Consider the following 12,500-nt stretch of genomic DNA (forward strand, 5'->3'; position numbering starts at 1 on the left):
ACCTACACAAAAAAACGCGCACACACACAAACTACGCACACACACACACACACACACACACACACGCACACACGACACACGCACACGCGCACACACACACACACACAGCACACACACACACACTACAGCGCTCTTACACGCTTTACCACGTGCACACACACACACACACACACACACGCTCACCGCGATGCACACACGGCACAGACACACACAAACACAGAGACACACACACATACACACACACACACACACACACACACAGAGACACACAGACATACGCATGCACGCACACACACACATGCACAGAGACACACACACACAAACACACACACACACACAGACACACACACGCACGCAAAGAGACAAACATACACAGATATACACACAGAGACACACAGACACACACACACAGACACACAGACATACGCATGCATGCACGCACACACACCTGCACAGAGACACAGACCCACATAAACACTCACGCACGCAAAGACACATACACATAGACATACACACACACACACACACATGCAGACACACAGAGAGACACACACACAGACATACGCATGCATGCACGCACACACACAGACACACACACACAGACATACGCATGCATGCACGCACACACACACACACAGACACACATGCACAGAGACACACACACACACAGCTATTTTTTCTAGATACATAGCATAAAGTCATGGTCATGGTGTGTTTACCTTGCTCAATAACTACCAGGAAGACTTCTAGTGACCTCTACTCCAAACTGCTGAGTCACTGTTTCTGCCCGTCAACACTCGTTATATAAGTGTGTGTGTGTTGCAACGTTTAAAAAACACATGTTGAAGGGTAACTCCAGTATTGAGCAAGAAATAAGCTGCAACATGACTTTCCTCTGACAGCCTCAGATTATTATTCTAAGTGTCTGACAACATTATGAAAGGATCCCTACAGAGATAGACCTTTTAGTTAAAGAGTAAGATCCTTTTAGTTTAACATGAAACAGCCCCGAAATCACCATCACCAAACTCCACCAGACTCCATGTAAATAATCAGGACTTTTAGCGTGTATAGAGCCAGCATATCTCCACCAGACTCCATGTAAATAATCAGGACTTTTAGCGTGTATAGAGCCAGCATATCTCCACCAGACTCCATGTAAATAATCAGGACTTTTAGCGTGTATAGAGCCAGCATATCTCCACCAGACTCCATGTAAATAATCAGGACTTTTAGTGTGTATAGAGCCAGCATATCTCCACCAGACTCCATGTAAATAATCAGGACTTTTAGTGTGTATAGAGCCAGCATATCTCCACCAGACTCCATGTTAATAATCAGGACTTTTAGTGTGTATAGAGCCAGCATATCTCCACCAGACTCCATGTTAATAATCAGGACTTTTAGCGTGTATAGAGCCAGCATATCTCCACATGTAAATGGGTGAATTAAGGGTTTATTTCAACCAAACCAGAGTGGTGATTGTTGGAACAGTGGAAAGATGAACCAAGACGGCTTTTGGTAGTTTTATTTAGTTTCTGTCCACTTTGAATGAAGTGTGTTTTACGCTGATAAAAGTCCTGATTATTTACATGGAGTCTGGTGGAGTTTGTGATGGTGTGTGTCTGACCTCTGACCTCTGTGTGTCAGATGGGAGCCGTGTGGTCCGGATGGACGAGGGTTTCTTCAGCGGCTACAGGAAGACGATTGTCCGCCCTCAGGAGGTCCTGCTGTCCATCGAGATCCCGTACAGCAAGAAGGTCAGATCTCAGATACACAGACACATATATTTAAACATTCAGGCTTTCTTTCTTAAAATATTAAGACTTTTTTATGTGAAATATTCCAACTTTTGTATGTGAAATATTTCAACTTTTGTATGTGAAATATTTCAACTTTTTTATGTGAAATATTTCAACTTTTTAATTTGAAATATTCTAACTTTTTCTATTTGAAATATTCCAACTTTTTTATTTGAAATATTCCAACTTTTTTATTTGAAATATTCCAACTTTTTTGATTTGAAATATTCCAACTCTTTTTATTTGAAATATTCCAACTCTTTTTATTTGAAATATTCCAACTTTTTTATTTGAAATATTCCAACTTTTTTATTATTTTAAATATTCCAACTTTTTTATTTTAAATATTCCAACTTTTTATTTCCAAATATTCAACTTTTTATTTAAATTATTCCACTTTTATCTAAAATATTCCTTTTAACTCTTTTTATTTTTAAATATTCCTAACTTTTATTTTGAAATACCCAACTTTTAATTTGAAATATTCCAACTTTTACTCGAAATATCTCAAACTTTTTTATTTGAAATATTCCAACTACTTCTTCTTGAAATATTCTAAACTTTTTTATTTTCCAGCCTGTTACAACTTTTATTTGAAATATTTCAACTTTTTTATTTGAAATATTCCCACATTTTTACAGTTTTTTTGATTGAAAAAGTAGATTTAATTAGTGTTTAATTTCCCTCTCCAGTTCCCCAGTTCGCTCCTCGCCTTCAAGCGCTTCCTCGCCGAGTACACATCAGCACCGCTACCAAGCAAGCGATGAGCGCCACTCGCCACGGGGACTGCTGTCGAGGACTTCGAGGTTGATAATATGCATGTATACATCACCGCCATGGTCAAAGACGCCGCAAGACTGCTGGGAAGGTGAGACAGGTTCACTGTAGCAATACGATCAATTAGCTGGTTCGGTTACGTGGTATACCTCTCGCACACATGCACACACACACCTCGCTATGCACTCACGCATGCACGCACGCATGCACGCACACACACACACACACACGGACACCTCTCACACACACCTCCTGCACGCACACGCACACACACACGCACGCACACACACGCCTCTCCGCACACACGCACGCACATGCCGCACGCACCTCACGCACACACGCCTCACGCCCATGCACCTCCGCACGCACCTCCTGCACGCACCGCACCTCACGCACACCCACGCACATGCACATCACGCACGCACCACGCACGCACACGCACACACGGACGCACGCACGCACGGACGCACACACGACGCACGACGACACACACTGATGATGGTGACGTGATGTGATGATGTCGATGATGTGTGATTTCAGTCTCTGATGATATGATCTCTAGTCATGATGATTTGTCGATGATGATCTACAATGAGTCCACGATGATGGTGATGATGGTGATGATGATGATGATGATGATGATGATAATTGATGATCGATCTCTGATGATTGATGATGATGGTGATGATGATGATGATGATGATGATGATGATGATGATGATGATGATGATGATGATGATGTATGATGATGATGATGATAATTATGAGATGATGATGATGATGATAAGATGATGATGATATGAGATGATGATGATGATGATGATGATGATGATGATGATGATATGATGATGATGATATTATATCGATGAGATGATGATGATGATGATCAGTGTGAGATGATGATGATTAATTATATATGATGATGATGAGATATGATGATGATGATACTGAGTGATGATGATCGTGTATGATGACTAATGATAGTTAATGATGATATATGATGATGATGATGATAGATGATGATGATGATAGTGATGGTGGTGATGATGATGATGATGATGATGATAATCTGTCATCTGTCTATCTACTTGTCTGCTATGATGATGTATTGATGATGATGATGATGATGATGATGATGATGATGATGATGATGATGATGATGATGATGATGATCTGTGATGATATGCTATGTGATGATGATGATGATAGATGATGATGATGATGGTATTGATGATGATGATGATGATGATGATGTGATGATGATGGTGTGATGTATGATGATGATGATGATGTTTATTGTGTTTGTTGATGATGTGATGATGATGATGATGAGATGATGATGATCTGTCTGATGATGATGAGTGATGGTATGTGATGATAGTGAATGATAGATTGGTGATATGGTAGTATTGATGATGTCTGGTATGTGATGTCTGTCTGTTGGTGTGTGTTGTGTGTGTGTGTGGTGGTGTGTGTGTGTGTGTGTGTGTGTGGTGTGTGTGTGTGTGTGTGTGTGTGGTGTGTGTGTGTGTGTGTGTGTGTGTGTGTGTGTGTGTGTGTGTGTGTGTGTGTGTGTGTGTCTGTGTGTGTGTGTGTGTGTCTGTGTGTGTGTGTGTGTGTGTGTGTGTCTGTGTGTGTGTGTGTCTGTGTGTGTGTGTGTGTGTGTGTGTCTGTGTGTGTGTGTGTGTGTGTGTGTGTGTGTGTGTGTGTGTGTGTGTGTGTGTGTCTGTGTGTGTGTGTGTGTGTGTCTGTGTGTGTCTGTGTGTGTGTGTGTGTGTGTGTGTGTGTGTGTGTGTCTCTGTGTATGTGTGTGTGTGTGTGTGTGTGTGTGTGTGTGTGGGTGTGTCTGTGTGTGTCTGTGTGTGTGTGTGTGTGTGTGTGTGTGTGTGTGTGTCTTAAACGTGAAATATTCCATCAATAAAAATAAAAATATATATTTTTATTTTTCATTGTTATTTAATTTTAGATCTTTATTATATAATTATTAAATAATAATATTTAACTATAATGTGAATATTTTTAAGTGTTTTTAAAGTGACATCATCACCCCTCTCTCCGGGAGCTCGCGCCTGTCTCTCTCTCTCACCTGTTGCTTCACTTCGTACCTGAGACTCACCGGAGCAGCACGCGCCTCCCGAGCAGCTGCGCGGATTATTTTTTAAACTTTTTACCTTTTTTTAAAAAAAAAACTTTAAACTAACTAAAAGTCCACCAAACTCCGAGCAGCTTCCGGTTTAAAGAATTTAAATAATTTAATCTTTTATTACTCGGACTGAACGGAGCCTGGGGGAGCAGAACCATCAGGACCAACAGGACCCGGATTAGGACCCGCCGGATCAGGATCAGGATGTCCCGGGCGGAGGAGCGCGAGGACGCGGACTGTGTGTGTTCTGTCGGGATGAAGTTCACGTGGGACATCAACGACCCCAAACTGCCGCAGGTAACAAACTGCTCGCTAACCGGAACACGCGCACCAAACTCCGTTCACTTTCTGAGCGATTTAAGACTTCACCACGCAGCGGGAACAGCGCAGAAAACCCGACAAAACCCTGAAAAAAGGGTCTAAAAACGGGTTAATTTCCCATGTTTACCCGCGGGAGGAAATCAGGCTGCATGGCCGACGGCGAGCCGACCCAAGAAGAAGACTTTAACACACCAAACTCCGTTTAATATCAGCGCGATTTAAGACTTAATCACACCAAACTCCATCCACTTTCTGAGCGATTTAAGACTTAAACACCCGGCGGAAAAAGCGCAGAAAAAAACGACAAAAACCCTGAAAAAAGTGTCTAAAAAACGGGTTAATTTAGAAAATGTAGCCGCGGGAGAAAATCCTGTTCATGGTCGACGGGAAGCCGACACGAGAAGAAGACTTTAAGACCCCAAACTGCATTTAATATCAGATTTAAGACTGTAAGACTCCGTGAGTTTATAGCCGGTTTATAAAATAATTATTGAAGGCAACATTTGTACAAAAGAAACGATCCGAAACTGATCCCAGGTCCGTTTGGCATCATTTCTTCTTCTCAGAATTCCTTTAAAATGTGAGTTTAAAATTGCGCACCAAACTCCAGTCACTTTCCGAGCATTTAAGACTTTAAGACGCAGTTTAATTTAAAACTAGAGCTTGTAGTAGTCTTGTATAAAGTACTTGAAAGCAATACTTGAGTAAAAGTATCTTACTAGAAAAGGACTTTGGTAGAAGTAGAAGTTTCTGATATTTACTGTAATTAAGACTCCGTTTGTTTGTGGACTTGTGATTTATTTAAACAAACAGGAACTGATCCCAGGTCCGTTTGGCATCGTCTCTTCTTCTCAGAATTACCTTAAAGTCTCGTGATGTCTGCCCGTCACCAACGGGCTACTTTTAGATTATCTTTGTCACAATTTTAAATTCAAAATGTTCAACGTTTTTTTGTTATTTTTTTCGACACGTTTTGACGCATTTTCCGACATTTTTGTCCCGTTTCTTTCAACACTCTTTTATTTTTTAATTCTTTTTTTCCGAATTGAATAAAACGTATCCAACGACCGTATGAGCGGATCCTTTCTCTGGCCTGTGAAGAGTAAACCATCCACGGGATTTGCTCTGACAGTGTGGTTGACAGAAAACCCAAATTTCTGATCTCAAAACGTATTTAAAAAGGGTTAAATAGACCCGCGGACAACCGGACGGGTTCAAAGAGCGCACCAAACTCCATTCCCTTTCAGAGCCATTTAAGACCCAGTTTGTTTATAAAGTTCTGATTTATTTCCAATCCAAAGAAATAAGTTTTAACTTTTCTCTCAGTATTTCCTTTAAAAAACACAAGTTTTTAAATAATATTGTTTGAGAAATGGATTATTTCATGATTTTCTTTTTTCAGATTCTCGATACAAATAAAACATTCAGATTTTGATGAGACTTAAAATGTTAAGTGACAAAAAACCCGACATGAATGCCAATGTATAAATGTCTGTAATATGTAAGAGATGTGATAACCTTCAGCTCTAACTGAAGCCAGTGGTTCTCCAGGACTGGCCCAGAGTCTGGTGGGAGGCCCGAATCTCTCTGGGTCATTCACCGTTCAATTACAGCCTTCAATTCAAAGAAACTTTATCGCCATAAACAATATGTCCAAATATTATTAATAACACCTCATTAGGATGATTTAGATGTATTATTTACATCTATTTTTATGGAAAATATGAATAAAAATTAATTTTAAAATATTTTTACTTTATACAAACTATGAAAATCAACCCATGAATATTATGAATATTACTACTAATATTACTACAAATATTACTACTAATATTACTACTAATATTACTACTAATCAGAAGCAGGAAGGAGTTCTTACTGAGTTAGGATGTTTCAAACATAAACATTAACAGGAAATACACAATTAAAGAAAAGGTGTGTGTGTGTGTGTGTGTGTGTGTGTGTGTGTGTGTGTGTGTCTGTGTAAGCGCGTGTGTGTGTCTGTCTGTGTGTGTGTGTGTGTGTGTGCTTGTGTGTTTGTGGGTCTGTGTGTGTCTGTTTGTGTGTGTGTGTGTCTGTGTGTGTGTGTGTGTGTGTGTGTCTGTGTGTGTGTGTCTGTGTGTCTGTGTAAGCGTGTGTGTGGGTCTGTGTGTGTCTGTTTGTGTGTGTGTGTGTGTGTGTCTGTGTGTGTGTGTGTGTGTGTGTGTGTGTCTGTGTGTATCACTTATACTAATCTTTATTAAGAAAATATAACCGTTAAATGAGTAAACTGCAACACTGTGTGATTTTCTTAAATACTCTGAAATGTGACCAGAGTTTGGTTGGAGGCTAAAACACATGATTACTCAGTTTATGTATTTTAAAATAACTTGTTTTAATCAAAAACATCCAAACGATCAACGGTCTGATGTTCAACAGAAACACTGAATTAAATATGGAGTCACGTTGGATTTTTAATAACTTGTACAGATACATTTAATACATTATAAAATATACTGCAACAGTGTGTGGTTTTCTTAAATACTCTGAAATTTGAACAGAGTTTGGTTGGAGGCTAAAACACATGATTTCTTATATTTCTTGTATTATAACAAAGTCTGTCTCTTAAAATAACTTCCAATTAATTTAACATTAAATCTGTTTTTGGAGAAATTGTGTTTTTACGAGTAAACGTATCATTTTAACCTATCTGTACAATTTATATATTTATTAAACACGTTTCCTCATTCTGTTGATAAATCCAGTTTCCCTAAAACTAAACTTATGTTAAATTAGTTTTTTTTTGCCATTTTAAGAGACATCATTTGTTTAAATTAAATGAGGATTTTTAGAAACCCAGAGCCCAACATACCTCCACCTGAGAACTCATGTTATAGCCTCCAACCAAACTCTGTACAGATGTCAGAGTATTTAAGAAAATCACACAGTGTCCCAGTTTACTTATTAATGTATTAATGTATCTATATACAGGTCAACAATAATCAAACCTGACTCAATATTCAACATGTTTCTGTTGAAGTAGGATCAGGATTACATCAGCACACACCAATATACTGATACTGGTGATTTCTACAGATGTAAAGTTACAAAAAAAACTAAATGAATGGAAATAAAAAGGGTTTATTATTTAAATAATGACCAATCACGTGACAGCGATTTTAAGCATTTCAGTCCTCATGATGTATGGAAATATTTACTGGAAACAAACAGGTTAATGGATAAACACTTGGTTATTTGTTGTTCTTTTAAATACGCTAAATATTGCATGGGGTTTGGTGGGTGGCTGAAGTCATTTATTCAACAGAAACACGTTCAGCTTTGACTCGTGTTTGGTTATTAAACACGTTTCTCTAAAAGGATTTAATGTCAGAGATGCACCGATACAGCAGCCGGGGACCGGGATTGGCCGGTTTTCATGTGGTCGGCCGACGCTACAATTAACTGACAACATAAGTTACAGCTCGCACACACGGACGCCACAGCACAGCACGTGGTGAGTTAACCTGCAACATGTCAGCTGTTTGGACATTCTTCAGCGTGTGGTCAGAAGATAACAAGTTTACCATATGAACACCTGCAAGGAGACAGCAGGGCGTGGAGGGACCACACCAAAATATTAGATGTGAGAAGAAGGAAATGGTTCTAACGTTGCTCTTTAGATGTGTGTTAATGTCCCACACCAGGAGTCATTTATATAGTTCTGTTATATAGTGATCTATTATCTGGTCAACACATGTTCTAGTAAAGAAAAGATAGAAAATACATGTGTGTGCGTGCTGTAAAGTGGTTAGAAAAATGAAATCAGAATCGGCTAAAATCTGTATCGGCCGGCCTAACTCAAAGAAAATCGGACATCGGAATCGGCCGAGAAAGTTGTAATCGGTGCATCTCTATTTAATGTTAATGGTAAAATGTTAGGAGACAGAGTTTTATTATAATCAGGATTCAGCAGAGAAACCTGAGATCTTATGGATTACAGCCTCCAACCAAACTCTGTACAATATTTTAAGTATTTAAGGAAATATCCAAACCTCACATCTTTTTTATTAATTCTTGTATTTCCTCTAAATATGTTTTTTGTGTTTTGAATCCTGTTTAAAAAATCTGTAACAATCTGAATCTGAATTTACAGGAAACAAACAGCTTAATGGATAAACCCTTGTTTGTTGTTGTTTGTTGTTGTGTTTAATACTGTAAATATTGCATGGGGTTTGGTGTGGGGCTGAAGCCCGTCGTATCGCAGGTAGAATCTAGACTGAAGAAGAATGTACGTGTACCGTAATTAAACATAACTCATCTTTATGTTGATAAATTTTACAAATTGGTAAATCACATTTAATGTTAAATAAGTTAAAAGTTATTTTTAGGAGACCCGAGATCTGATGGATTCCAGCCTCCAACCAAACTCTGTACAATATTTTAAGTATTTAAGAAAATATAATTTATTCATTTAACTGTTAACTTGTATTTCCTCTACATGTGTTTTTGTATTTTAAACAAACTGAATCTCCTAAAAATGAAGTTCAACAATATATAAAATATATTTATAGAAAATATAATTAAAGGTGCAATATGTAATACTGACAGCTAGTGTTTAAAGGGGTGATAGAATGCATAATTGATTTTACCCTGTCATAGTTGAATAACGACAGTTTGGTGGGTAAATAGGACATACATAGAAGCTCTAAATCCCACTGACACCCCTTTACTATGAAAATCTCATATTTTGAAACTGCTGCTGAAAACGGGCGAATCCCAACAAAGCTGGAAGTTGACGTCAAAAAACAAAACGTCCCAAAAACCGGAACTTTTGTCAGCCCATGGGTGTATTAAGAGAACGGTCACGCCCCAACATTTACGTAGGCTACACAACTGACCTGAGATCAGGTAGTACATTTACATAGACTACACAACTGACCTGAGATCAGGTAGAACATTTACATAGGCTACACAACTGACCTGAGATCAGGTAGTACATTTACATAGACTACACAACTGACCTGAGATCAGGTAGAACATTTACATAGGCTACACAACTGACCTGAGATCAGGTAGTACATTTACATAGGCTACACAACTGACCTGAGATCAGGTAGTACATTTACATAGACTACACAACTGACCTGAGATCAGGTAGAACATTTACATAGGCTACACAACTGACCTGAGATCAGGTAGTACATTTACATAGGCTATACAACTGACCTGAGATCAGGTAGTACATTTACATAGGCTACACAACTGACCTGAGATCAGGTAGAACATTTACATAGGCTACACAACTGACCTGAGACCAGGTAGTACATTTACATAGGCTACACAACTGACCTGAGACCAGGTAGTACATTTACATACTACACAACTGACCTGAGATCAGGTAGTACATTTACATAGGCTACACAACTGACCTGAGATCAGGTAGTACATTTACATAGGCTACACAACTGACCTGAGATCAGGTAGTCTTCTGAATCTAGGTCACGCAGATCTCTGCTATTCCATTACAAAATTCACTTCTGAAACTTTTTTATGTGAGAAATCAACTATGTAGAGGTCAAATATGGGCCGCTTTACGAAAATGGATGGCTAATTGCCGCTGCCCGGCCTGCCTTCCTTCACAGACCCCGGCCTGCTGTGAGGTAGATGGAGCTCCGTCACGACTGGCAGCCCACAGCACTCCATATCCGCGCAAAGTCACCGTCTCTTGGGCTAATGGACTACCAAACACCGCTGCCCTGACAGAGCTCCAGGGCCTGCAACTCCCCTCTTCCTGCTAGCTAAATGCCCGGTGTATGTGAGTGAGAGCACGGTCAGCGAGCTTGTTACGCCAGCAATCTCTTACCACAGGTTCCAGTTACTCTTTTAATGTGTTTAATTATAATGTGTTGAGTTATTTAAACAAACGATTGGGGAAATAAACGCCGCTTGTCCGTGAGTCTCATTGATAGAGCCTGCGGCTGGATGGAGCTCTATCAATGAGAGCTAGCTAGCCTCCTCTTAGAATTCCTCTGGAATTCACAAATATTCATGAACTTGAAATTGGACACCGTTGTTAGCTTTAAAAGATATTTAGCTAGATGTTGTATAAGTGGCGTGACGAAATTCAAACCGTAAATATACTCGAATTACGACCAAAAATGAAGCTAACTAGCCGCAATCTGTACACATAGGATTGAAGGGACAGTCGCAGCTAACGAAACCCTTACAGCTCACAAATATTCATTAACTTGAAATCGGACACCGTTGTTAGCTTTATAAAACATTTAGGTAGATGTTGTATAGCTAAGTGGCGTGACATGTGTGTAACGTGTGGTAAGAGATTGCTGGTGTAACAAGCTCGCTGACCGCGCTCTCACACACGGGCCATTTAGCCAGCAGGAAGAGGGGAGTTGCAGGCCCTGGAGCTCTGTCAGAGCAGCGGTGTTGGTAGTGGGTAGTGCTGTGGGCTGCAGGCCGGGGTCTGTGGAGGAAGGCAGGCCGGGCGGCGAGCCAGCAACACAGGCAGCTGAACTCCGACACACAGTTTTACCAAATTTGCAATTAGCCATCCATTTTCGTAAATTTCGTATTTTCGCTCAACGAATCAGCGCGCGTCTCTACGTGTGTGTACGGGGGTTACGATTTTTTACTTACTAATTACAGTGTACTTACTGGGTTTTACGGTTTACATATATCGTACTAACGTGTACTCGCTGGGTTTATGTGTTTACAGTATATCTGTACTAACGTTACAGGTGTCGCGTGCGGGTTTAGTGTTTACAGGTTGCTATACAACACTACAGGTGTAGCTCACTGGGTTTATGTGTTTACAGGTATATCTGTACTAACGTTACAGGTGTAGCTCGCGGGTTTATGGTTTACAGGTATATCTGTACTAACGTTACAGGTGTAGGGCTTGGCCGGCTTCGATATTAATTCGTACGTGTTTACAGGTATATCTGTACTAACGTTACAGGTGTAGCTCGCTGGGTTTATGTGTTTACAGGTATATCTGTACTAATGTTACAGGTGTAGCTCGCTGGGTTTATGTGTTTACAGGTATATCTGTACTAACGTTACAGGTGTAGCTCGCTGGGTTTATGTGTTTACAGGTATATCTGTACTAACGTTACAGGTGTAGCGCGCTGGGTTTATGTGTTTACAGGTATATCTGTACTAACGTTACAGGTGTAGCGCGCTGGGTTTACGTGTTTACAGGTATATCTGTACTAACGTTACAGGTGTAGGGCGCTGGGTTTACGTGTTTACAGGTATATCTGTACTAACGTTACAGGTGTAGGGCGCTGGGTTTACCTGTTTACAGGTATATCTGTACTAACGTTACAGGTGTAGCGCGCTGGGTTTATGTTTTTACAGGTATATCTGTACTAACGTTACAGGTGTAGGGCGCTGGGTTTATGTTTTTACAGGTATATCTGTACTAACGTTACAGGTGTAGGGCGCTGGGTTTATGTTTT

General features: G+C 39.8%; 1 protein-coding gene across 2 annotated transcripts in view; it reads left to right on the plus strand.

Annotated features, from left to right (window-relative positions):
• The first annotated feature begins 4,698 nt into the window (after positions 1–4,698).
• gcm2 (glial cells missing transcription factor 2) overlaps positions 4,699–12,500 on the plus strand; it is a 25,341-nt gene continuing 17,539 nt past the window's right edge. For both annotated transcript variants that reach the window (XM_039793934.1, XM_039793935.1), the window contains exon 1: positions 4,699–5,019. In XM_039793934.1, the coding sequence (XP_039649868.1) occupies positions 4,927–5,019 (93 nt within the window). In that variant the 5' untranslated portion in view covers positions 4,699–4,926. The remainder of the gene's footprint in view (positions 5,020–12,500) is intronic.

Source organism: Perca fluviatilis, unplaced genomic scaffold, assembly GCF_010015445.1.
Source record: "Perca fluviatilis unplaced genomic scaffold, GENO_Pfluv_1.0 PFLUV_unplaced_scaf_5, whole genome shotgun sequence".
NCBI lineage: Eukaryota > Metazoa > Chordata > Actinopteri > Perciformes > Percidae > Perca > Perca fluviatilis.